The following is a 25,595-nucleotide window of genomic DNA, read 5'->3' on the forward strand; positions in this document are numbered from 1 at the left end:
GTTCATATTCTTGTTTCTGTGTATTTTTTTTATCACTTTTTCTTCATCCTTTATTGCTCACACACATTACTGATTGTGGTTTTCTTATAAAGCACTTTGCATCTTTGATAAGTCTCAACTCTACCAAATAAATTCTACTGTTTATTACACACTGATAAAAGGGTCATGACAGACACCTGAAATGATTACCAAGAAAATATTGGGTCACCCGCTAGATGGCTGACAAGTCATTTTGCACTTGTGGAAAAAAAGAAAAAAAGCACACCCAAAAAGTTAAATATGGTTTATATACTCTGAAAACAACAACAGTATGACACACTGCTACATTGGCAGGAGTAATTAGGACACCAGTTCAACTAATCTGAGGTAATATGAGGAAAATATGAACTGTCACAGTCAGGATGAGGGGGGACTGATATGGTAAAAATGTGGGGTGCTAAAATCCCAAATGGATGGAAAACTGAAATCCTGCACTATATCTGATTAGTTTCTGTTCCTTTCAATGTTATTGTTCAGTGTAATTTGTCCTAGAGGGTTTCTTTCATTGTTCTTTCTGAAACTATGGAATGCAATACTGTGGTGTGTTTCTGTCCATATTCTGAGCTAAACAACCTGTACTAACTAAAAGACTCTGAACATCTTAATATTTAACAAGACAAAGAGTCTACAGCCATGCTAGTAGCTCTGTGAGGTTATGCTTAGATAGTGGCACTTTGAACAAAATGCTAAGATCAGCATGCAAACAGCAATATTAACATTTTAATGTTTAGCAGAGATAGGCTATTGTTCACCATGTTCACAATCTAGCGTGATAGCAGGATAATTTTTGCTATTTAGCGCCAAATACAAGGTGAAGCTGATGCTGATGGGAATGTGGTTAGTTTTGTAGGTATTTGATCAGAAAATTAACTAGACAAAATGGAACTTTTTCCTGATAATGCTAAACAAAAAGTCAGAAGATGATGAGAGTTATTACAATTGATCTCAAGGGGCATGAATCTGTGTACAATGTGTCATGGCTATCCATCCAATGGTGGCTGAGATATTTAAGATATTTCAGTCAGTACCAAAGGGGCGGATCACCTTACCAACCAAAAGTGCCATTCCTTGAGCTATATGATAGTGATAGTTTGGCTAAAAAAAATAAACCAAGGACGATGTTTGCATCTAAAGCAGTATTTCGACATTTCTTTTAAACATGCTATTGCTTAATCGGTTTCTGATGAAGAGTTAGATGAGAAGGTAAATATCACCCTTGTATCTATCCCTTAAATATGAAGCTGCAGCCAGCAGCTTCAGACTTTTAACTGCGGGCTTCTCTACTTTCAGGCTTTTGATATACCTTTTCTCCTTGCTCTGTCTAAGGACTACCTGAAGAACATTTTCTGTTTTGGTGACCACTTTTTTTTTTATCTTCAAGCACACCTTAAAGTTTGCTGGACTTACTCTGCATGAAATTGACTGAGGCCTTGGACTCTTGATTTTTCTTTACAATACTAAATCACTGGATGCAGGGATACTTGGGGTTTCATTGTATATTTTTGTTTGTAGTTTTGGTAATGATTATTCTGGTAATCACTTGTCTAAAATACCTATTGTGCTACTTTGAATTTGCAGTTTAATCAAAGCTGGTCACTTTAGGAGAAAGACTAATGAGAATGAAGAGTCTATACCCTGTATATCTTGGCCTAGATATATCACTGATATAACAGGTGCTCAAACCAGGATGCTCTTTTATTTTTGAATATGGACAGAATACCCAAATATCATGCTTAAGCCTTGAAGCGAGACAAAGCTGAGAAAGACACAATGAATAACCACTTCATAAAAGAAAAATACACTGGCTGGCCAAGGCCAGTCAAGCTGAGATTAAACTTAAAAGGAGGCTGAAGCTTCAACGTTTAAAACCCATTTTGCATAAATTATCATTAACCCATGTGCTGACTCACCATCAGCCGCGTGCCAACATAGGATTTCATCCTGTGCTCACCCCTGAACAATAAAAAGCCACCTTCGATCTTAATACCAAAGAACCATGTGCTGATTTGGTCTAATTAATGTTATCAATAACTTTTTGTGTATTAATTATTGAAAGGCATGAAAGGTTTCCACAGCACGGCACCAAAATAGGAAGTCAAAATACTTACCAGTGTGATCAACTGTAGCATGGAGAATCAAAAAGTCACACGTTAGAGCTCCCTATTCTCAAATATGTAAATCCATATCACTGTAAATCTATAAATAATATATGCTACAAGTATTTGCCCTTTTTAAATTAAAGTCATTGCAACTATGCTGACACTAGCTTGTAGCACAATGTTTTATAACTGTACTGACTGACTGACATTTGGTATGGGGTGCCTATTCACAGAAAACTACTGTGTTTCCCATTGGTCTATTTAGGATTACTTTAAGGACCATACCAGTGGTTTTGCATGTTTGAGCCTTTTAACTGCAAATTTAATTTCCCTTTATTTTTTGTCACAGTAGTACTTACAAGCTGGCTCCATTTTTAAGGTAGCTTGCATAATTTTTTGTGCTTGTGCATGAGAACACATGCACATGCATAATACAAAACTGACTGCTAGTTAACATGGATGTAAACAATACACAATTTTGAATATTCCAAAAAACTGGTGATAGCAACTGTTACAAGGAGTTGACTTCACAAGTTTATCTAAAATGAAACATTTACACTTGGGCAAAACCCAGTGAAGACAAGTGCAACCTTTTCTCTCCTATACTTGTCCTGCAGACTTACAGAGGGCAGCATGGCTCTGATCCTGCACCTCAGTGCTCTGTATCCATACAAAATACAAGTGGTCCTGCAAGAAGGACTGTGCTTGTTAGACAAGTTGGATGTGATGACTTATCTGTCCTAAGATCATTTGGTAAAAGTTAAACTGAAGCTGAAAAACAGGTGTTCAAGATGATCCACATACATGGAGTAAGGGATTCTTTTGTTGTTATTATAAAATGCAAAGGGGATTGCAGAGCCTGGACCACCAGAAACCAGAACTAATTTCAAAAACTGTTAGGTATATTTCAGATTTCATAATCTTGAACAAACTGACATTAAAAAAAAAAAAAAAAAAAAAAATCACAATTGTACCTGCATGCAAGTCATTTAGCACATGACTATGAATGAACCTTTACACAAAAATAAAGGCAGACATGAACACTTAAATATCTTGACATACAAAATTTTAAATATTTAAAATTTTCATACATATCATAAAATGAACTCAAACTACTTGTTGCCTAAATCATGGAAAACAATACAAAAACTTGGCATGGTATAAGAATGCTTTGTAATATGGTGAAGTAATTTTTAGCTGAAGGGGTAAAACATACAACATCCTTGATATGGTCCTTTAATTATTATATATTTTGACTTTAATTATTGAATTGTCTATTGCACTACTATTATGACTGCATTTTCTGATTGTGTAACTGAATTACTTACACTGATTGTAAAAAGAAATGCAGCATTCACTAGGTTAGACTGACATTTCACACAAAACAATGTCAAATAAAACCTTTGACGGTAAAGCAAGTACTTTGAACATGTGGACATTCTGCAGTCTTTTAGTGCTTTGTATGCCCGTAACTTGCACCTGATTAGGCCCACAAGTTCTAACAGCACATACAATTCCAAGTCATGATGCCTCACTGTATTGTTTGTCACAGGGATTACAATAAATTAAACACATTCTTAAATAGGTACACAACCTATTGCTTTGGTTTAACCAGTCCAAAAAATGTTGTTTTTTTCCATCAATCCAGCATTACTTTGAAGAACTTTGTTTTGTTGTTAACTGTTGATTAAATTAATTGGTTTAATCATGTTTTGTGTTAGGTGGCAAATATCTGATAATTTGTCTTGTGTATTAAAATCAATAAGTTGGGCTAAAAGCAGTGACGGGGAGTAAATAGTTACAAGCAACAGAGTTAAGTAATTAAATTACAAAATAAATGCAACTGTAATCAATTACAGTTTCTAAGAAAAAAACTGTGTAATGAAATTACAGTTGCTGATCAAAATGTTGATGATGACAAACAGGTTGCATCTGAGCATATTTCTTTTTGGTAAAAGTTCATATGTTGAAAATAATATTCATTCTCTTGCGTTGCATCTTTTTGATGTGCAGGAATGCCTTGTTTTAGCTTATTTTGAGGATGTTAGTCAGCAAAGTCAATGGGATCAATTTCAGAGCACACCTATGCACTTATATGTTTAGGTCTTTCAGGTCTTTTCAGTTGTACTGCCCAGTTTAAAACATTTATTAGAAAAGTAATCAAATGTCATAAGTTACATTTCATGATGAAGTCATTAAAATAGGTACTTTATTGATTACATTTTTGACAGGGTAACTTTAAATCTGTAATCTCATACATTTCAAAAGTAACCTTCCCAACACTGGCTTAATGTTTATTGTGCATGAGCTGATATTTCCTTTATGATGCTTTTATCAAAAGTCACCTATTATAAAATTATAGAAAACATCAGCATGGTAGCAGAACTGCTTGAAAACAATTTGAAATGTAACTGTAGAATACTCTTTCCACATCTAATGATAGGACTGTAATATATAGCATACTTGGGTTGGGCTGCAGCAGGACCTCAGTCTGTCTGTAGATTTTCTCAGTCCAAAGTTTGGTGCAGTCTGCGCGGCTCATCAGGTTTTCAAAGTGAGCGTCCAGCTCAGTCTTCTCCGCCTGGCCCAACTTCTCCTCTGTGAACTGAAGCAGAGGACACACACCACACACACATACTCCCGGGTTAACTACTGAGACACAACTGTTCCCATTTAGTGCAGATTTCAATCATAGACATGTTTCAATGGTTTCAGTTATCAACAGCTAGGGAATTAACGCGATATCATGACGTCATAGAGGGTCCGGTTCACGAGTAGCTCTTGCTCACCTGACAGTCATGTATGTCCCCCCTTCCTGTTACTCTCAGACTTGTCAAAATAAATATATTCGGTTACAGTCTGCTAAGCTATTTAACTGAGCCCACGTTTAATTTATACAAGCGACTGGTACGCTAGCTTGACTAAAATATAACGTTACATTAAGAAGATAACGTCATCTTAGCTAACAACACTGCAGGATAGCATTTGGACAACGCTGTTAAATTACAATGTAGGCCTTAACTATTCTGACGACGTAGCAGTTGGCTAAATATCAAGTAATTGTATCTGTTTTCTATGCTAATATTAGCATAACGTTAGCTCGGTGGTACAATATAGTGCAGGGTCAGATATTGTACCGTAACGGTAGTCAGTAACGTCAGTAACAGCTGGCTGTCAAAATGGAAAGAAGCGTCGGCCGAACCACAGAACACGTAAGTTTCATTACCTGGACAGCTCGCGTGAAAAACACTCCAGCACCGCAGGCTAATTTCTTCACGTTGAAATCCATTGTGTTAGTATGTGCTAGCTAGTTGTGTGACAGTGGAAGTAGACAACTAGACACCAGCAGCTGGACGTTATGGCACCGCACAGCAAAAGTCACGTGACCACCACTGACAAGGCCGGTTACGTCAAACATATGATAAATCTGCTTAAAGGCAAAAACATTTGACCAGCTTGAACTATGGCCATGTTTATTATAAAACAACATATTAAGGATAACAGCAGTGACTTCCTTTTGACTTGGGCAATTGTTCCATTGAGGGGTTGCATTACAAATTTCCATCAATGCAATACCATATGCCAGCCAACAGATGCCGCCAGTTTGACTATATTGAATGCTTAAAAACACTCCAAAGCAGTGGCTCTTAAACAGGGGTCCGGGGACCCCCACTTGTCATTCCAGGGTGTCCCCAGTAATGGGAAATAGTTTATCTTCACTATTAAATTCACTATAGAAGTGAGCTGAATGTGAGTAAGAGTCACAATAGTGACTATTCTGATCATAGGTTTCACTTCCTCCACAGTTTCCCCAATTTGTTGACAACCATAGAATTCTGGTCAATAACCAGATTTTTTTAGATGGAGGTCTCTGAAGCCAAATCTAATAAAATGGGGGTTGCTGATATAATGTGTATCAATTTAGGGGTCCTTTACACAAAAAAGATTGAGAACTACTGATCTAAAACTATTTACAGCTCAGTTATTTCAAATTGGAGCTGTGCTTTGTTTTCCTGAATACACTGATGATAAAGGGAAAGGTTAGACTTTTGGGGTGTTTATCTCTCCCTGGTAGAGTTGATAAATACAGGCCAAAATCTGATATTAAAAAGATATAAATACATTTTAAACAATTAGATATGATCTGATTCAGATCATTAGGATTTTCTTTTTCTTTTTTATTTTTAATTCAAAGCCAGTACATGCAGCATTGGCTGCTAACACTGGCATTAACTTGAAACAGATGTGATTAGAGACTATAGGGAGACACAGAGCAGCTAAAGCACAGTATTTTATTTTAAAGAAATTTTGAGCAAAATTTGGGTTGGATCAGTGGCTGTGTAGCAATGTAGCCAAGTCTCTGACTCCTGATACTATTTACCAGTGTTTACTATTGGTTAATCTCATGGCTGCCCTATTGAATTTATTCATCTGAAAAAAATAGGCTGCCTCTGGAGTTATGAACACATTTTGTTGTTTTCCAAAGGTCTTGTAGTCTTGTGGTGGAGTTATTCTTTGATTAATCTGTTAAAATGCTTGCATTAGCCTTGAGAGTTAACTCTATAATATAACATGGATGCTACAAAGACGATGTGTTGTGTTTTATTGCTCAGAGCATCTAGACAACTTAATCATTAAATGGTGTAGGGAACTCTTTTTACACATTGTTCTGATGCCACATGAATGCAACAAAACAACAAATCATTGGACAATGATAATTCTGTAACACTGTTATGTGTTTACATAGCCTACCTACATACAAATGGATGCTGAATCAATGTGTTAAAATTACTATTTTTAATTAATATAAACTCATACATGATGACTGCATGCACTAATGAGTTTTGTGGGGTGGGCAGCACTAGCTGTCAAATGTACATCTAGGTCTACTATAGGAGAGTGTCACCAAGAAATATAAATATATACCTTTTTTTTTTTGCAAAAAGTATCAAAATTAAGTATCAAAACTTGAAAGGTTTGAAAGGTTTGATACACTTACATGTATCAACTCCAAGGAACCAATACTGTGAAAAGAACTGGTTTGAAAATCATTACAATCACTACAACTTTGTTCCAGTTGTAGGAACAAAATTAATCATTACCATATAGACATGTAGTATTTTGCTTCCTTGTGTGTATATGGCTTCATTGTACCTGAAGTAAACTGTGTCCTTGGAAAGTTTTCATTTGTGTGTGAGAGGCTTGCTTTGTAGCTGTTCTCGTGACAGTTATCAGTTAACTGGAGGCCTCCCTTTGCCTCCCTTTTGCTGTGCAAGTTTTAATTATATTATGTGACTGAATCAACTCCAGCTGTCAGAGCTCTGACCTTTCAGCTGAAATAGATTGACTCTGGTATAACTCTTATTATTCTGTTCTCTCACTTTATTAAATAACACAAAAGACAACTTGATTGTTTCACTCTTTATTTCACTTCTGCCGCCACACCACTGAGTAAACTGCTAAACTGCTGCATTCCAGAATCCTTAATTACTTGATTGAACTATTGGGGGTAGCATAGAGCCTGTCTGCATAACACGACCACTGACCATCACCACAACAGATTAGCGAGGCCTTTGTATTTATTTTTTAGTATTACTTTTTTATGCATCCGCACCGGCGATAGCCATGGCCAGAGGAATTATACTTTAAGGTTGTCCGTATGTATGTTTGTACCAATCTCATGAACAAAATATCTCAAGAAGGCCTTAATGGAATTTCTTCAGATTTGGCACAAATTTACATATGTCCGTCCCCTCAATACATAAGTATGAACGTCCCAAGGATGAACTGATTACACTTTGGTGGTCAAAGGTCAAGGCCACTGTGACCTTGTTCATCTCATTCTCCTGAAAAAAAAGATATCTCGAGAACACCTTGAGGGAAGTTCTTTAAATATTGCACGAACGCCCGCTTGGACTCTGGGATGAACTGATTAGATTTTGGTGGTCAAATGTCACTGTGACAATGCATTCGTGTAATTCTCATGAATGCAATATCTCGAGGGCAACTAGGGGGAATTGCCTCCAATGTCACGCTAATGTCTAATTGGACTCAAGGATGGACTAATTAGAATTAATTGGTCAAAGGTCACTGTGACCTCACAAAACATGTTTTTGGCCATTACTCAAGAATTCATAAACTAATTATGATAAAAATTATAGCATAAGATATAAGATGATGATGTGATGACATTTCATATTAAAGGTCAGAGGTCACCTTCTCTTAGCTATCATAATGTACTAAAAGAAAAAGCTTTTTGCCATTGCTCAAAGCCCTATCTCAGGAACAGAATCCTCAGTGTACATCTTAAAATGTGCTGACTGTATAGATCTTCTGTGCTGCTGGGCTAAAGAGGTGGGTGAAGCATCCACATTTTAGACTATGCAGCTTCTTTGCTGCAACATCCATAGTTGAAGCATTGTCCACTGTCATGGCTGAGTCTGGGCAGACATGGATGTAAACTTTAACTGCAACTTTACCGGTTTGCTGAAGCATACAACCGTGTGATGGTAATTCTAGTTAGATATGGTTTTGATATCTTGGGGTAAGTTTATTGACAGCTTCATATCTTTTTTGTTGCATCAGACGCCTCTTATGTCAAGAGCAAGCCTATTCATCTTTTTTAGGAGTTTGGTGGCATCACTGCTGTGATTTTTGCTTCAGGTGTGTCTTTGGTGGGGTCTTCACAAAATAGGTAGAAAGCAAATTTAAGGGACTAGAAAGTTTTATTGTGTGGCTGAATCCACAGTATATTTTTACTAAGTGTTTAACTGTTTTTTAACTAACTTACATGCCAATTAGTCTACAGTTAAAGCTGGTCCATGGCTGTGGTTTCGTAGGTCACACTGAGAGCCTGGCCAATACACCTTAACCTGTTTAAGAAATTTTTTCTTTCTTTTTTTTTTGCAACAGTTGTTGCACAGGGCTGCTGGTAATGGTAATTATCCAGCAGAGGGTACTACAGCTTCCTCTTTGGAAGTAAAATCAGCTTGAGTAAAGAAAAAAAAAAAAAGAATTTGACTGTGTACACTATATTTAGCTGTGTACTCAAACCTTTGAGTAAAAATAAAAAGTAAAAATAAGTAAGTAAAAGTAAAGTAAAAATAGCAATACCACTACCAAGGTAGTATTCTGTGTTTATAGCCTTCTTAACTGGCAGCTTAGATTTCATGATCAGTGTTATAGCTGAATTCAGACGTATGTGTGGGTTGAACACAGTGCTTTTTGGGGCCACCGCACTGTCCTGGCATTAATCCTGGTCAACTGTGCTTCACCTTGTCTTTCAGTACAAGAAGACTCCCCCTACACAGTGATTTCAGCTGGTTCTTGCAGGAATGCAGTTCAGCTTGAGCACTGAAAAGACTAGGAAATGGACTGACTACAGTTCAGATAGAACAAGTCTGGATCTGTGAAGCTCCAGCTGGACCTTGGTGGTGCTTTTCTGTCCTTTATTTATTATAATAAAGATATCTTGCATTTTCAAATGCATTTAGGCATTTACCAGCAAACCCATTTTAAAGACAGGCCCTTGATCTAGAGACATCGTACGAGTACACAGCGTGTATACAAGGGAGCACAAATAGTTCTAATCCAGGGGTCGGCAACCTTTCATATGAGAAGAGCCGTTTTTGGCCAAAAAGAAAAAAAATCTGTCTCCAGCTGCACAACACATTTGAGCCTGATAATGAAGGAAACACAGCTGTTTCAGTCTAAATTAGCCTATCAACAAATGAGCATGTGTTAATATGTTTTACCCCAAAGTGGCTCTACACTGGGCTATTTGTGATTATTTGGTACTTTGTACAAGGTCAATAAAAGCTAAAAAAAAATCTGTCCACACACCATTAAATTGTCTATTTTCCTTCAAGACTTTTCGTTTTCTGATTTGGAATCCACAGCAAACCTATCTGCAGAAACTCGAGACTAGATAACACTATTGAGAATCATCAGAATTGTGAGATTGTAGACATGTGACGCACCTTTAAGTTTACGAAATGTTAAATCATTTTTGTATTCAGCCTATAGGCTACAAATTTTAACAAATGGAGAATGTGAGAGTCACTTCAGTCACTTTAGGTTATTTTAAATCTTGAAATAACCATTACTCATTTCTATATCATTTTTCGTCAAAGCCACAGGGAGCCACTGGAGAGGGGCTAAGAGCCACATGTGGCCCCAGAACCGTTGCCTACCCCTGTTCTAATCAGTTTTGATTGCTTTCTGTTTTACAGTGTGTCATTGAGTGCTTGGACTCATTGCTAAGAACCTTGTAGTTCCTGAATGCGCCCTTACGCCCAGCGATGACGTAACGACGCACAGAGTCGTCGAGTCGCGGCTGGCTCACATGTGAGTTTTGTTGATAATGATTTGTTCTGTGGATATTCACTATTAAACAAAAGTTAACTTAACCTTGGACATTTTATTAACCCGTTGAATATCTGTTCGTCACCTGAAGTGTCTTACTGTTGACAGTTTGCGCTGCGCGAGACCGCAGTGAGTTAATTATAGCTTGCTAGCTAACTGCCAAACAGATTATTAAGTTAGCCCAGATAACGTTAACGTTAGCCTAATAGACGTTAGCTGGTACATTGTGATGCTTGAGGTCTAACGTACGAACTACGTGACTGACTTATTTGAGTGTTGTTTTGACTTTACAGTCGAGACGTAACAGGATACCTTTTTGCCCTGTAGTTACTCCACCGGCACAGTAACGTTATGCAAAGCAGCTGGTCATGGCTTGGAAGTCGAGGACCCGCAATCTACAGGTGTTTGACACGGAGCTGAGTGCCGACACGGTGGAATGGTGTCCTGTTGCACCGAGCCAAGACATCCTGGCCTGTGGGACCTATCAGTTACAGAAAGGGGTGAGACTGAATATAAGCAGGTTAGCTGTTGTATGGGCAGAACCTCGTACAAACCGACACTCAGCACTCTTGTTTTTATCTGTAGTATATGTGACAAATGTTGCTTCCCTGTCTGTAAATACGGTGATGTCATCATAGCCCAACATCAAAACTTTTGTAGTCGTCACTGTCCACAGAAACACATTGGACCACATTGACACATTCAAACTAGAATTACATGTTTTAAAGGGATAGTTTAATTTTTTTGAAGTGGGGTTGTATGACGTCCTTATCCATAGACCGTATATTACATAGGCCTACAGTAGATTTCAGTTAGCACGCGTCCAATTTGGAGAAGCAGACTGGAGTAACATGATGCTAAGTAATGCACCACTGGTGAGGCTTCAGCATCAAAATGTATTTTAACCAATTAAGAAAAGTCCCACCAAAAAGTATTAAGTGCATGCTAAATTAAGAATATTTTCACTGCTTAACCTCAATGTCAGACTGATTTCCAACTGGAAAATTAAGCCAACATATCACTCTCTTCAAAGCCAGTAAACAGTAATTTATCTTTGCTCAACACAGGAGGTGCTGATATACAGCTGCCTCAAAGAGTTATTTTGTTTTTGTTTGTGTTATTGTGTGGCTTTGGCATTTAAAATGGTCAGTTTGGATCCACAAAAGTCACGCAGTAACACAAACTAACTTACTGATTAAAGCAGCAGTACATCCGGTACTCCAGTGTTTAGTGAGCTAAAATTACTGTTTTTGTTAATGGAATCTGGCGGCTTTGACTCCGAAGTGGGGACGTGCTGCCTGACATCTGCTTTATGTAATGCACGGACAATGCATAAGTACTCCTTACAACCCAACTTCAAAATATCCTAACTTTCCCTTTAAGTGCTTATTTCCAACATTATAGGAGAACATGAGGGTGCTTGATGACCAACAGGTAGAGGGGACAACTGCTTCAGGGGGCCCTAAAATCTCCAGGTGCCGTGTTAATTTGTTTGTTGAAATTTGTATTTTAGTCATAATGAGGCACAGTGTCAACTTACATAGTGAGAACCTTATCATTAGGCCCTGTGTCAAAATCTAGATTTGGGTCCCTATAGCAGGGCAAAAATGATATGGGTTGTTCACATCCATATTGTACCCATCCACTGTAGGAATCACAACCCTCTTCTGGCTGTTAATTTGAAGTGGTCAGTACACGTTAACTGAAATTGACATAGTATAACATATTATCGAAAACATGCCATAGGGTTCACTTATAGTGCCTACACACAATAACAGTACAAAGATCATTACTGTTATTCCATACCATATTTTATACATAGCCCATTTTTTCTCACCATATGGGCTACAGTTTTTGGACCAAATATGAATGTGATCTTTTTTAAACAAATCAATGCAAAGGTAAAGAAGTGTGTGCAGGAATTACATTTTTTCATTGAGTTGTTTTCAGGGGGGCCTCATTCCCTACACCACTAAATCAGCAGGTGGTGTGCGTGTTGCCTTTGACTCATCTTGGCCATTATTCAAGACCATAACTCAGGAACAGAAGGGGAGACATTTGGTCAGATACCGAATTGGTGACACTAATCTTGGGTGTCAACCTTGAAACTGTGCTGATTGGATTGTTCACATCCATATTGTCCAAAACAAAACAACATTTTTAACTTGTTTTATTGTACATACTTTTCTAATTGTGTAGTCTGAGTTGTTTGTGTCTTTAAAGTCTAGTGTGTAGGATTTAGTGGCATCGAGTGATGAGGTAGCAGATTGCAGTCAATTAAAACTTCTCCCGTGTGCCAAGCGTGTAGAACATCAGTGGCCGATTCACAAAAACTCGAATGGCCCTATCTAGAGCCAGTGACTGGTTTGTTTATTCTGGGCTACTGTAGAAATAACATGGTAAACTCTGTTGAAGAGAACCCACTCTGTATGGAGGTATAAACAGCTCATTCTAAATTAATGGAAACAAAAAGATTCTTAGTGTCAGGTGACATAGACTAATGAAAACATAGTTATGCATTTTATATTCCATTTCTGCCTTTATATATTCCTAAATCCTACACACAGGACCTTTAATTTTACACAGCAGTAACGGGTACTTATTGGGACTACAGCAACTCATGCTCGGTGTCTGACTGATGATTACATTCTTCCCGTAGGCAGGGGAAGAAGATGCCACCCCGAGCCGGACTGGTCGTTTGTACCTCTTTGAGTTTCGGCGAGAAGGATCGATGAGCCCTCCTCTGACTGAGCTACAGCACATGGACACAGCGGCCATTTTAGATTTGAAATGGTAAGAAATCCAGTTTGATCAGTGTGGCTCATGTTGTCATTGTGAGCTTCTGCTTTGCTGATTGTTTAACTTGCTCTCAGGTGCCATGTGCCAGTGTCAGGGGAGACTTTACTGGGAATGGCAGCTGCCACCGGAGAGCTGCAGCTGTACACGCTGTCAAACAGTCAGGTGAGAAATATAGCATGAGAAGAATCACAGCAGGCAGGTGACAATTGATATTGTTAGGTTCATAGATGATGTTTGTGTACAGAAGCAGCATGTAAGGTTTTTGACAGGGCACATAATCCCTGAATATATACATCAGCGTCTGAGATCAAAACTGCTTGAAAGTAGCCTTTTCTACCACAAGAAGTCCAAACATGCAGTTCTCTACTTCTTCTTGTAAGTAGAGAACATAATTCCAACCAAACTCTGTTATACTGTTGCTTAATGTGGCATTGTCTGTCAGCAAAGTATGCATAAAAAGTACAACAGACAGATGATTAAATTTGCATACCAAATAGTACTGTAATTTCAAGTTTTTTAAATATCCTTTTCTACTTATGTCATTATGCAGCTTGTAAAACACAGTGAACTGCTACTGTGTATGAAATGTGCCATATAACAAATTAACACATCTGATGTCACATGGTCAACATGGTGGTGCACCCATTGAACAAAGCAGAATGACATCTTCATCATTTATATTACAACCCCAGTTCTAAAAAAGTTGGGACGCTGTGTAAAACCGATTGCTATGATTTGTAAATCCTTTTTGACCTATATTCAATTGAATACATTCCAAAGATAAGATATTTGATGTTCAAACTCATAAACTATTTTGTCTTTAGATAAATATACAGCTTCCAGACTTCCAGCTTGCAATAGATTGTAGCACTGATAAAACTGACCGTATACACACACCAAATTTTGATTAAATTAAAATTGCAACATATTTTGAATAGCTACTTTTCAAACTGTAGAGATTGTTTTGGGTGGATAAACACTCAATATATGCAATATACTACTGTCCAATATAACACTTTACACGGTGTCAACACGGTCTGAACATTATAAGCTTGCACAGCTGTTGCACTATGTCACTGTTCCTTTCATGGTAGTTTACCAAAGTGAACCAAGACGCATTACTCATTCAGTAGGCTGCAGAAATGCTTAATAGCTGCTTGGTTAACTGAAATGACTGTATGAGCAGTAATGGGTGTGTTTATTCCACTCTACTCCTGTTATTATGTATTATATATATATACAGTACAGGCCAAAAGTTTGGACACACCTTCTCATTCAATGCGTTTTCTTTATTTTCATGACTATTTACATTGTAGATTCTCACTGAAGGCATCAAAACTATGAATGAACACATGTGGAGTTATGTACTTAACAATAAAAGGTGAAATAACTGAAAACATGTTTTATATTCTAGTTTCTTCAAAATAGCCACCCTTTGCTCTGATTACTGCTTTGCACACTCTTGGCATTCTCTCCATGAGCTTCAAGAGGTAGTCACCTGAAATGGTTTCCACTTCACAGGTGTGCCTTATCAGGGTTAATTAGTGGAATTTCTTGCTTTATCAATGGGGTTGGGACCATCAGTTGTGTTGTGCAGAAGTCAGGTTAATACACAGCCGACAGCCCTATTGGACAACTGTTAAAATTCATATTATGGCAAGAACCAATCAGCTAACTAAAGAAAAACGAGTGGCCATCATTACTTTAAGAAATGAAGGTCAGTCAGTCCGGAAAATTGCAAAAACTTTAAATGTGTCTCCAAGTGGAGTCGCAAAAACCATCAAGCGCTACATGAAACTGGCACACATGAGGACCGACCCAGGAAAGGAAGACCAAGAGTCACCTCTGCTTCTGAGGATAAGTTCATCCGAGTCACCAGCCTCAGAAATCGCAAGTTAACAGCAGCTCAGATCAGAGACCAGATGAATGCCACACAGAGTTCTAGCAGCAGACCCATCTCTAGAACAACTGTTAAGAGGAGACTGCGCGAATCAGGCCTTCATGGTCAAATAGCTGCTAGGAAACCACTGCTAAGGAGAGGCAACAAGCAGAAGAGATTTGTTTGGGCCAAGAAACACAAGGAATGGACATTAGACCAGTGGAAATCTGTGCTTTGGTCTGATGAGTCCAAATTTGAGATCTTTGGTTCCAACCGCCGTGTCTTTGTGAGACGCAGAAAAGGTGAACGGATGGATTCCACATGCCTGGTTCCCACTGTGAAGCATGGAGGAGGAGGTGTGATGGTGAGGGGGTGTTTTGCTGGTGACACTGTTGGGGATTTATTCAAAATTGAAGGCACACTGAACCAGCATGGCTACCACAGCATCCTGCAGCGACATGCCATCCCATCCGGTTTGCGTTTAGTTGGACGATCATTTATTTTTCAACAGGACAATGACCCCAAACACACCTCCAGGCTGTGTAAGGGCTATTTGACCAAGAAGGAGAGTGATGGAGTGCTGCGGCAGATGACCTGGCCTCCACAGTCACCGGACCTGAACCCAATCGAGATGGTTTGGGGTGAGCTGGACCGCAGAGTGAAGGCAAAGGGGCCAACAAGTGCTAAACACCTCTGGGAACTCCTTCAAGACTGTTGGAAAACCATTTCAGGTGACTACCTCTTGAAGCTCATGGAGAGAATGCCAAGAGTGTGCAAAGCAGTAATCAGAGCAAAGGGTGGCTATTTTGAAGAAACTAGAATATAAAACATGTTTTCAGTTATTTCACCTTTTTTTGCTAAGTACATAACTCCACATGTGTTCATTCATAGTTTTGATGCCTTCAGTGAGAATCTAAAATGTAAATAGTCATGAAAATAAAGAAAACGCATTGTATGAGAAGGTGTGTCCAAACTTTTGGCCTGTACTGTGTATATATATATATATATATATATATATATATATATAAAGACCTGGTTGGACTCTAGTTGTTGATGTGGCAGTGTACACTGATGACTGTGTGTATCCAGTAGGAAGGCGCCCGTAGTCTGCACCCTTTGTGCAGTTTGGAGGTGGGAGCAGAGCGGCTGGCTCTGTCATTAGACTGGTCCACTGGAAGAATGGACAGGTAAAAAACTCAGCATGGTTCAGAGCCTGAGCACCTGCAGCTGTGTTTTTCCATTTAACAGTTAATGTAACATTTTATACAAAAAAAAAAAAAAAAACACTTTACAATGTTGCCAGATTGGACAATTTTCCCTCTAGTTGGGCTACTTTTTATTTATTAAGGTGGGTAAAACATTTTTTGGGGATGTTGTGATCATTTGGGCTGCTTTTTGTAATATTAAGACAGTCTCCACCAACAAAACATCAGTCTATATACCAATAGATCGGCACCTTCTCTCCAAGTATGAGCCAGATTAATTTAGTAGCTCAGCTGAAAACACATTGACCATAACTGATGACCATCAAACCCATATGCTGATATAGTTTATTTCAACTAAGTAACTTAATTCCTATTCCAATTATTATTAAGTTACAGCTGTGTGATAAAAGACTTGTATTACAAATATCTGTCAATATGTATGTTCAGCCCTTTTCCCACTGGACAAAAACCCACTGACATCCATTAACATCTGGCTTTTAGTGTGAAAGGTAACAATCAGTTTTAATTTTCCAGGACAAATGAGACTGCAGTTGTCACAGATATTTATTGACTCTGGCTCCAATTGGCTCCGATCATCAGTAATGGAAACATGACACCTGGGTGTGAGTTATATTTTATTTTTTTTTAACAAGGATGGTAGAGGCATGACCCACCTTACTCTGCCTCTGATTAGCGTACCCTGATATTCCTAACCTAACTTAACCCTAACCAATTTCACTCCTCTTGCCTAAATCTAACCAACCCAACCAATAAAGGCAAGGAGTGCAAGCCAATCAGAGGGAGAGTAGGGGGGGCAGTTGTCATTGGACTGAATAGGCGCCATCGTAGGGTCCAGGATCCAACTCTTACAATACATCCATGGGGTGGACATGCCAATTTCTTGCCCCTTTTCGGGCACGATGCAAAGATGAGTCCACATAAATTCTGTCTGTCTCAATCCCAGCTGCGCTTGATTATCGTTCTAAATCGGTTAGCACTGGGTTTGACCTGTTTTCCAAGACACGTTTGTGATGTTGAATGTGACACATCATTAAAACAAAAAAACAAAACTGCTGAGCCGTATATATGGTTCTGGTCTACTAGCAATTGGACAGGAGTCTATGGCCTGTTTTTAGTGGGGGGGTTTTGCGTTTTAAAAAAAAGTGCATATACACACTAATTTCAGTGGGAAAAGGGTATGACATTAATATTTTGTTAATACTCACACATAAAAACCATTTCCTAAATAAATGAAAGGGGAATTAAAATTGGGCTATTTTTTTAATGGTTGTGAGTGGTCTTGGCTTTGGTTGGACTATTTTATTGCAACAATGGTCCTGTCAAATATCTCCTGTTTGTTTCAGCAGCAGTGAAGTGCGGGTGGTGTGCAGTGACTCCGCAGGCTGCGTCAGTGTTCTCTCCCTGGCTGAAGGTGCTCTGACGGCTCTGTCACAGTGGAAGGCCCATGACTTTGAGGCCTGGATCTCAGCCTTCTCCTACTGGGACACACAGCTGATTTATTCTGGTAACTCTCCTCATTTAAATCATTATCTGTCACATTTTCAACGAACACTTGCAGAGCTTTCCCTGACCTTTTTTGGAGGCCTAAGCAGAAATTGTATTAGGCCCCCAACTTTTCTTTGTGTGGCTGTTTGCCTGCCTGGATTCACTGAATGTCAGGATGTTTCTATGTCATTGTATGGTGTAGCTAAAATAACTGTGTATGCCACTTTATTTATGAATTGAAAATGTTACACATTCAGGGTTCTGTGTCCCATACAAAAATATTTGGTATATGATATTTGGTCAAATCTTAAACTGTGTAACACAGTGTAAACAGACTGCTGCTGTCAGTCAATTCACTATGAGCATGGAGCTCTGATGTAGTGGCCTCAAATTATTGTTGACCACAACCAGAGCTTGTTGAAGCCTGAGCTGTGCCCTGTTAGCATGAGCTTCCAGAGGTGTTTGACACATCCACAGAAGTTAGGGTTGTGAGGAATGGCTGGTAGTATGGCTACTAGATGAAAGATATTATTTTAAAAATCAATCTTTGGTGCTGCAGCAGTGAGTCTCTTGGGAAGAGATGTTGTCCAATACACAGATGCAGTATTTCCACACTGAAATGGGCAGTGCTGAAGAAGAACTTCTCCCTGTCAAATACTTAATACAACACAATATTCAATTGGAGCCTAATCGTTACCGACTTTTTGAGGCCGATACCAACATTAGTGTTTGAGAGTTGCCAAAATTTGCAAATGATAAATCTACTTATTTGTATGTAGCCTAACATTAGCTTTTAACTTCGGGCAATTGCAATTATGCTTAAAAAAATAAAAAGTGGTGTTCATTTGTGAAGATTATTTTATTTTCTATAATAATGCAAAATTGCCACAGGCTTTTTGTTAGGGGACCAGGGTAATGCAAACTTCCAGGTTGGTTCACAAAAAAAATGTCATCCCTGCTCTGGGGGATTGACTTACTCTTGGAGCCAGCTTCACCCGCTTTCTTGATGAACTGCAGTTTTTGGTACTTCCATGTTGGCATGTTTTTCAGTATTTTTCAGCAGATTGCTGCTTGATTTTAACTTTTTTTTTTTTTTTTTTTTTTTTTTTTTTATAATTTCTTTATGCTTGTATATGCATTTACACTTTCTCCTGTGTGTGTGTGTGTGTGTGTGTGTGTGTCATTCCTCAACAGGAGGTGATGATTGCAAACTAAAAGGCTGGGATCTCAGGGTTGGTCCCTCCTGCCCTACTTTCACCAGTAAAAGGTAAGTACTGTTGTCAGTGTCAACAGTATTCATGTGGTCTGTCTGTTTAAGTACATCGCCAATTTCTGGTCCATTCTCTTGAAGGCACTCAATGGGTGTGTGCAGTATTCACAGTAACCCACACCAGGAACACATCCTGGCTACAGGCAGGTAAATATCCCAATGAACTCTCTATGGTAACATAACACTGTGTGAGAATTAACTTTTTATATGATTGTGGCTACTGTTGAGTACCCATCTTTCCTCTCTATGTGCTCCTTCTGTCCTTAAAGCAACACTTACCTTTCTGAAAATTTTACACTTTTCTTTGTTTAGGTTAAAATGCACTTAATAAGCTGATGGCACACTGAAATGTAAGTGAATTCCACCAGAGATACAAACTCATAATTATACCATTCTCATACGGTTCTACGAAAACTCCGACCAATCATTGCATTCGATTGGCCGAGCGTCCTGTCTGTCTTCCACACATGGAGACCTCCGACTGATGTAACCGCTCGCGTAACAAGACTGATGCAGCTTCATCCTGAGCTAAAAAGGGACAAGATGGTCGCAGAGTTTCTGCTGGACAGGTATTTTTAGTTTGCCTCTAATGTAACATAGGCTAGCACTGTAGCACTGCGAAGTTAGAGTTAGCACTGTAACTTTATTCTAAAACTCATCAGTCATCACTTGTTGAGTTTTAAAACTCCGGGGTTGCGTTTGACTGTCTTGGTTGTAACGTCAACATGTGTTACACTCGCTCTCCTCTTCCGTGTATCTAACGTTACCTTGCCAACGCCTACGTCTATCATAGACATAATGAGGACGTAATGGAGGAGGGGGGAGTAGGCCTTTGGACGGAGGTGGAGTTGCATGTGGAGGGGGGATGGGACTTAAGAGGGAGGCGGGAGTTGTGTATGTTCACATTTTTTCTAATCGCTGTGTGAAATGCAAGAAAGGTAAGAGCTGCTTTAACTGTCAGCTGACTCACTCCTTCAGTCACGTGATCATCTGTAAGCCTTGTGTTCTGGGCGTCTCTCTCTGCAGTTATGATGAGCAGGTTTTGCTATGGGATGGCAGGAACATGCGGCAGCCTCTCAGTGAGAGTTCTGTGGGTGGAGGAGTGTGGAGGCTAAAGTGGCATCCGACCCATCATCACCTGCTACTGGCAGCCTGCATGCACAATGACTTCCACATTCTTCACTGCCAGCAGGCTTTAGGTGAGTATGGAAGATAGATTGTCAGGGAAGGAATTACTTGTTTTGAATGTTAACATAAACTTTCTTTTTTTTTCTTTTTTTTTTTAATGATTGGATAGTCAAACAGTTTGTTAACCTAGTCACCAAGCATTTGCTTGGCCTCTTGATCCATAAAATGTAATGATACTAGTGTTAAAACAGTAAGTTGTTCAAGAGAAAATCAAGCTATACGTTTTTGTTTTGTTTTTTGTCTCAAACATTCTCTCGTTCCAGCTTCTCTTATGTAAGGATTAGCTCTTTTTGCTATGTATGATAGCTGGTTGAATACTTCTGGGTTTTGGAGTATTAGATTTTTTATTTTTTTTTTAAAGGATCTTGCTAATAGAATTCCAAGTTGCCACCCTGGGCTCTGAAAAATAATTTCTTTTCTATTTCCTGATATTTATACACAAATAATGGAATATTTGAGAAATCTATTGCCATATCAACTACTTTATTTATGATTATGGCATTTTTTGCTTTTATAAAATGTTGATATTCAAGAGATGACAAGAAATGAGGAAGAAAGTGATTCAACAAAGGTCCCATGCTGGATTCAGCCTGAGACTTTTACATAGTAAATTACTGCTAGATAGTAGTCTTTATACTGGATAGTAGTTGCAGACAAAACGTGCCAATTATGTATATTCACTGCAACACCAAGATATTTTCTGTATGGCTGGGGAGCAAAGGACTGTTGGAACTTCATCCATCATGCATATATGATCTCGGGTAACTCAACCAAGAAAGCCAGCAGATGACTGACAGTCATATTTGCAGTAACTTCAGAGTTCAGTAAACAGTTCAGTGAGGATGACCACTGTGATTCTTATTGCCCTGGCACTGGCAGAAGTAATTAAACACACTTTATTACACCCTAAGAGCGCTTCAGCATTGCAGACCTACATCTTCATTTGAGAATACAGTGGGAACCAGTAGGTTGTAGTAAACATGCTGACCCAAGATATGTATCAAATAGATCCTGTAAGGAGCAGGACGCTTCAAAAGTTAGCAATTTGTTTGTTTTTGACATAAAAGTTATTGTCAAGTTTGTGTGAAACCACTGATGTTGTCCTATCTTATCCAGAGGGTAATGGAGGAGCGTGTCCTGTCATCGCCTCATACATCCTCCACAACTCTCTGGCATACGGAGCAGACTGGTCCCGGCTTTCCCTGGAGGAACCGGCTCCCTGCTCCCCTGCTGCTGCAGAACCAAAGCAAAGCCTCACAGAGAGTGGCGGACACTTGAGGATTCAGTATGAATCTCCCACTGCCAGCTTTGACACTTCCCTGGAGGATGATGCAGGACGATACATACCAGAGGGCATTGCAGCGCCCTCTATTACCCCTACTTTAGGCCCCACCCTCAACTCTAATGAGGATGCCCCTTCACTGTCCTGTCTGCTGGCAAGCTGCTCATTCTATGACCATATGCTCCATGTGTGGCGCTGGGACTGGACTCCAGATGAGGCTCAATGGGAATCAGACCGGTGTTGACCAGGCTTGAGCACTGGCTGCATTGACACTATAGAAATAGCGTCTATCAACATTATAACATGTGACACAGAATGTACAGCCCAACTGTAACATTGGCATGTTATACTGTTATTCCATTCACTGTCTTCACTATGAAGATAAGTCCTACCCACTCTGGAAAAACTTACCACTGAATATGCAATTAGGAAAACCATATATTTTCGTAACATTTTAACAGTTGATTTTTATAAAAATGTATTTAAACATAAATTGCTTAAAATCCTTATACTGTGTGTCCTGTAGTAACAAGATCAATACCACAGTTCACCCACATACCTTTCCTTCATCATAGCTTTTTTTAAATACTTTGTGATTGTATTAAGGAAAACTGTTCACAAAAACACCTTGCTTGAAGACTGGCACCAATTTTATTATATTTGTGTGACTGTGTCTGATGACTGTATTGGTACTCAAAGGGAAAGTCTCTTCATGTGCACCCCTTGGCCTGATGGTTGATGACTTGTGATTTTATCCCTAATAAGCTGGTTGAAGGTTGGTATTAAGGTTCCCATGTAATGAACCTCCTCAAGAAAAACCCCTTATTGCATTTGTAAGAAGTGCTATGTCAGCATCTGTGCTGATCCCCAGAAATCTGAGGTGGTGATCTTCACCATCTGATGATTCTGAAAACTGTAGTATATCAAAATTTGTAGAAGCCACTTTAATTACTGGTTACACTCATTGCATTTTCTGACCAATAAAGCTACACTTGCAAGCTCTAGATTCACTGTGCATATCTGAACTTGGACACAGAGTGAACGTGTTGTTTAAATCAAGAGGTTCTGAGCAAAATCAATAACTATATGGTAACCTTCTGTATAACAGAATGTGAAGAATGACTATCAGTGGCCTCATGACAGTCATCTTGTGTTCAGCTGATCTTTACAATGACTAATGCACAGTTCTGCAGTATGGATCACAGCCCCTTAAGTTTTATTTCAATGATCAAGTAACAAAAAAGTACACCACTTGCAGGAAATTGATCTTTCTCAACATAATATACAGTCCCATTTGTAATGATTTTCACACCAGTAAGTCTGCAACTTTCAGTCCAATCCGCAGTTTGCACCTTTGTAAATACATTTCACTGTTAGTGCATCTTTAACGGACATAGTTCTTGGGATAGAGCTTAAAGAGCTTCCCCTCCTGCTGGGGATCAAATCCATATTTCTCCAGCTGATCTTTGTTGAAAGTGCCCTCTTCAAAGTCTTTCTTGATCTGAGGGGCCACAACCTCAGCAAACACACTTTCTGCTGTGAGCGGAGGCTCTGTTCCCCGAGGACAGCGGTATGATACGTAGGGTTTAAGTTTGAATCCTTCCAAGTTAGGGACCACAAACTCAGGAATCATGGCCTGTATGGCCACAAACTTTCTGCTGGGAAGCCTCACTCCGGTGGGCCTTGCACCTCTGCCTTTATTATGAGTCCTTGATCCACGCTTGCTGGTGAACTCAGACATCCTGTCCGCTCCTCTCATCAGACCTCTCAACAGCGTGGATAACACACCCATGGTGCAATAGCGATTCCTCTTTCCAGGACAGAGGAAACCTGCAATGAATGCGTTATTATTTACACATGTATTGATAACAAGACAGCACAAGTGCCACCACAAATAATAATCGGATTTTGCCACCACCACAACTGCCCTACTGTTCCTCGAAAGTGACTATTGACTTAGATTATTGTTTAGACATGAGGATAAAGTATGACTGCCGGGAATGACGTGAGTCCAAATAATTAATCATCATCTTAAATATTGTTTTCTAACAAGCTAACGTTACCTCCGTTTGTTAGCTAACAATCAGGGATGGGTGGATGTTGACGTTACCTGATATTAACACATTGGTCCAGAGGTAGTAAAAACTGGTTCACGAGAGAAAAAAAACGCCGTTACATTTCTAACTTAGCCAGGTTAGAGAATGACTTACAGTATTGGGTGGTTAACGCGTTGTCATTGACGTTAACTAGTTAATATTAGCTACCAAATGATGACTTCCGAGGCAACTAATTAATGCTGCATCGTTTACTGGCAAGCGAACAGTTAATTCACCTATGTGTTTACACTAAAATAGCTGTTAACGTACAACGTTACAAAAATAAATTGCCCGTAAGTTCATATGATGTTACAAAGTTCAACACCACTCACCTTGAGCCCACTGTTGGTCCACTGTAAGCAATGTGCTTGACTGTCCAAGAAAGTGCGCAGTGATTGGCCAAGAGGCAACACTATCAACCAATAACAAGCCCAGATACTGATCTCAGTGGTTGCGGTGCGTCAAGTCAGTCATCATAATCAGAGTTTAGACAGAATGCCCTTCAAAATAAATGCTTTAAGGCACAGTATGTGCAAAGCAAACTGTATCTTAATTATCTGTTAACATTCAGCTGTACATCGTATCAATGTATCATTAAACAGTAAAACTTAACTATTTAATCGCACCCTTCGTCCTTTTTAAATACACTCTATACCTCCTTTACATCTGGGTCTCAGTATATTCTCGTCATTAAGGATTTTTATTTTGATAGGTACAACCGGACATTGGATTGTTTTTAGTTCGTTGACACTATTGTAGGCCATGTACATATACACAAAAACTTTAAGGCAAGAAAGGTATGTGGGAAAAATTGTTCGGTCGGTTCAGTGGAAAAGGGTTAGCCGAGGGTTCATTTGTCTGTTTGTGTATGTTATAGACTCTGTCAGTGAACACTTGTTTGTTGAGTTTTTCGCTTGCACTGGGTTGTCCTCTTGTTGTGTAGCGGACTGCACAAACAGAGGCAAAGTCCGCGGACACAGTCTGTGAGAACAATTAGGTTACGTATAACAAAGTAAAAATGTATGTTAGCTTACTTAATTGTGACAAAATATCTGTTAAATGCCTGTTCTTTACGTTCTTTTCAAGTGTAATCTAACGTTATAAGTAGAGTTATTTTGTACCCTCTGTCACTACTACATTTTAATTCTGTCAAGCAGGAATATGACTCTCCGTGATTTCGCCACAATATCTGCCTAGCAATTAATTATGGCTTTCATTGCTCTCTGGAAAACGCACACTCTATATGATCCATATAGCACTTTCCAGAAGCATCTTCTTTTTTTGAATGGAGTCAGACACAAGAGGACAGCCCCAGGATAAGTCAACATGGATAGTAATTAGGTGTGGAAGGAAAAATATCGAAACATCATAGTATTGCAATGTGATATGACATTGTAGCAATGTCATATCGTCACACACTGCCATGCATCGTTTTTTTTATTATAAAACTTATGAATATGACATACAAATTAAACGTTAGGTGCCCTCCTAGAATAATATAATAAGTTGCTTTTTCAGTGCACTGGATACATTTTGCTGCAAAAAAAAAGCTGAAGTGAGATAAAAAAGGACCGACAATTTTATCTTATAAAATGTTTTTCTTTAGGGACATAAATTACAATTGAAATAAGATAATAAATCGCAATATATTTTATTGCAATGCTCAGCATGAGGAACATACTTCAAATCGCAATAATATTTTGTATTTACTCAAGTATCTTTGTAATATTGTATCATGGATCCTCTGGTGATTCACATCCCTAGTAAATATGCAGCAGAGGTGATCTTCATAAATGTATTTAGTATACAAACTGCATATGGTAGGCTTTATTAGAGGTTCTCAACTTTAATCCTTTCAAGGAGTCCCC

The 25,595-nt window shown here is 38.9% G+C and overlaps 4 protein-coding genes across 10 annotated transcripts in view; 2 read left to right on the forward strand and 2 right to left on the reverse strand.

Moving 5' to 3' along the window:
• LOC125890260 (endophilin-B2-like) overlaps nucleotides 1-5,537 on the reverse strand; it is a 56,179-nt gene extending 50,642 nt beyond the window's left edge. The window contains exons 1-2 of the mRNA XM_049578817.1: nucleotides 5,365-5,537; nucleotides 4,602-4,743 (exon numbers count right to left, since the gene is read on the reverse strand). Coding sequence (XP_049434774.1) covers nucleotides 4,602-4,743; nucleotides 5,365-5,427 — 205 coding nt within the window. The 5' untranslated portion in view covers nucleotides 5,428-5,537. The remainder of the gene's footprint in view (nucleotides 1-4,601; nucleotides 4,744-5,364) is intronic.
• A 4,832-nt stretch (nucleotides 5,538-10,369) lies between these two features.
• Nucleotides 10,370-22,635, forward strand: dph7 (diphthamide biosynthesis 7). Of its 3 annotated transcripts, none has more exons than XM_049578809.1 (10): nucleotides 10,370-10,484; nucleotides 10,830-11,002; nucleotides 13,162-13,295; nucleotides 13,376-13,463; nucleotides 16,273-16,367; nucleotides 17,750-17,910; nucleotides 19,086-19,158; nucleotides 19,243-19,308; nucleotides 20,188-20,360; nucleotides 21,466-22,635. In XM_049578809.1, the coding sequence occupies exons 2-10, from the start codon at nucleotides 10,871-10,873 to the stop codon at nucleotides 21,873-21,875; spliced, it is 1,332 nt and encodes a 443-aa protein (XP_049434766.1). In that variant the 5' UTR covers nucleotides 10,370-10,484; nucleotides 10,830-10,870; the 3' UTR covers nucleotides 21,876-22,635. The 3 variants fall into 3 exon arrangements, with proteins under 3 accessions (XP_049434766.1, XP_049434768.1, XP_049434767.1); XM_049578811.1 differs by having other exon boundaries at nucleotides 17,753-17,910; XM_049578810.1 differs by lacking the exon at nucleotides 10,370-10,484 and adding an exon at nucleotides 10,492-10,631.
• Nucleotides 22,636-22,816: 181 nt separating this feature from the next.
• mrpl41 (mitochondrial ribosomal protein L41) lies at nucleotides 22,817-24,113 on the reverse strand. 3 transcript variants are annotated; one of them, XM_049578857.1, is made up of 2 exons: nucleotides 24,060-24,113; nucleotides 22,817-23,461 (listed from the first exon to the last, which is right to left on the reverse strand). In XM_049578857.1, the coding sequence occupies exon 2, from the start codon at nucleotides 23,421-23,423 to the stop codon at nucleotides 23,016-23,018; it is 408 nt and encodes a 135-aa protein (XP_049434814.1). In that variant the 5' UTR covers nucleotides 23,424-23,461; nucleotides 24,060-24,113; the 3' UTR covers nucleotides 22,817-23,015. The 3 variants fall into 3 exon arrangements, with proteins under 3 accessions (XP_049434814.1, XP_049434815.1, XP_049434811.1); XM_049578858.1 differs by lacking the exon at nucleotides 24,060-24,113 and adding an exon at nucleotides 23,842-24,049; XM_049578854.1 differs by lacking the exon at nucleotides 24,060-24,113 and adding an exon at nucleotides 23,742-24,049.
• A 333-nt stretch (nucleotides 24,114-24,446) lies between these two features.
• The window catches only part of pnpla7b (patatin-like phospholipase domain containing 7b), a 51,338-nt gene continuing 50,189 nt past the window's right edge, over nucleotides 24,447-25,595 (forward strand). For 2 of the 3 annotated variants that reach the window (XM_049578759.1, XM_049578761.1), the window contains exon 1: nucleotides 24,447-24,524. The gene's annotated coding sequence lies outside the window, so the exon portion shown is untranslated. The remainder of the gene's footprint in view (nucleotides 24,525-25,595) is intronic. The other variant, XM_049578760.1, reaches the window with a different exon arrangement.

This window comes from Epinephelus fuscoguttatus, linkage group LG6 (assembly GCF_011397635.1).
Source record: "Epinephelus fuscoguttatus linkage group LG6, E.fuscoguttatus.final_Chr_v1".
NCBI classification, from domain to species: domain Eukaryota; kingdom Metazoa; phylum Chordata; class Actinopteri; order Perciformes; family Serranidae; genus Epinephelus; species Epinephelus fuscoguttatus.

What these genes read in the sequence shown, in the direction of transcription:
- mrpl41 (XM_049578857.1), bottom strand. Translation starts at nt 23,423, where the DNA reads ATGGGTGTGTTATCCACGCTGTTGAGAGGTCTGATGAGAGGAGCGGAC.
- dph7 (XM_049578809.1), top strand. Translation starts at nt 10,871, where the DNA reads ATGGCTTGGAAGTCGAGGACCCGCAATCTACAGGTGTTTGACACGGAG. An exon ending in CCTATCAGTTACAGAAAGGG is followed by an intron (nt 11,003 to 13,161) that starts GTGAGACTGAAT and finishes TTCTTCCCGTAG; the next exon opens with GCAGGGGAAGAAGATGCCAC. An exon ending in ACACGCTGTCAAACAGTCAG is followed by an intron (nt 13,464 to 16,272) that starts GTGAGAAATATA and finishes TGTATCCAGTAG; the next exon opens with GAAGGCGCCCGTAGTCTGCA.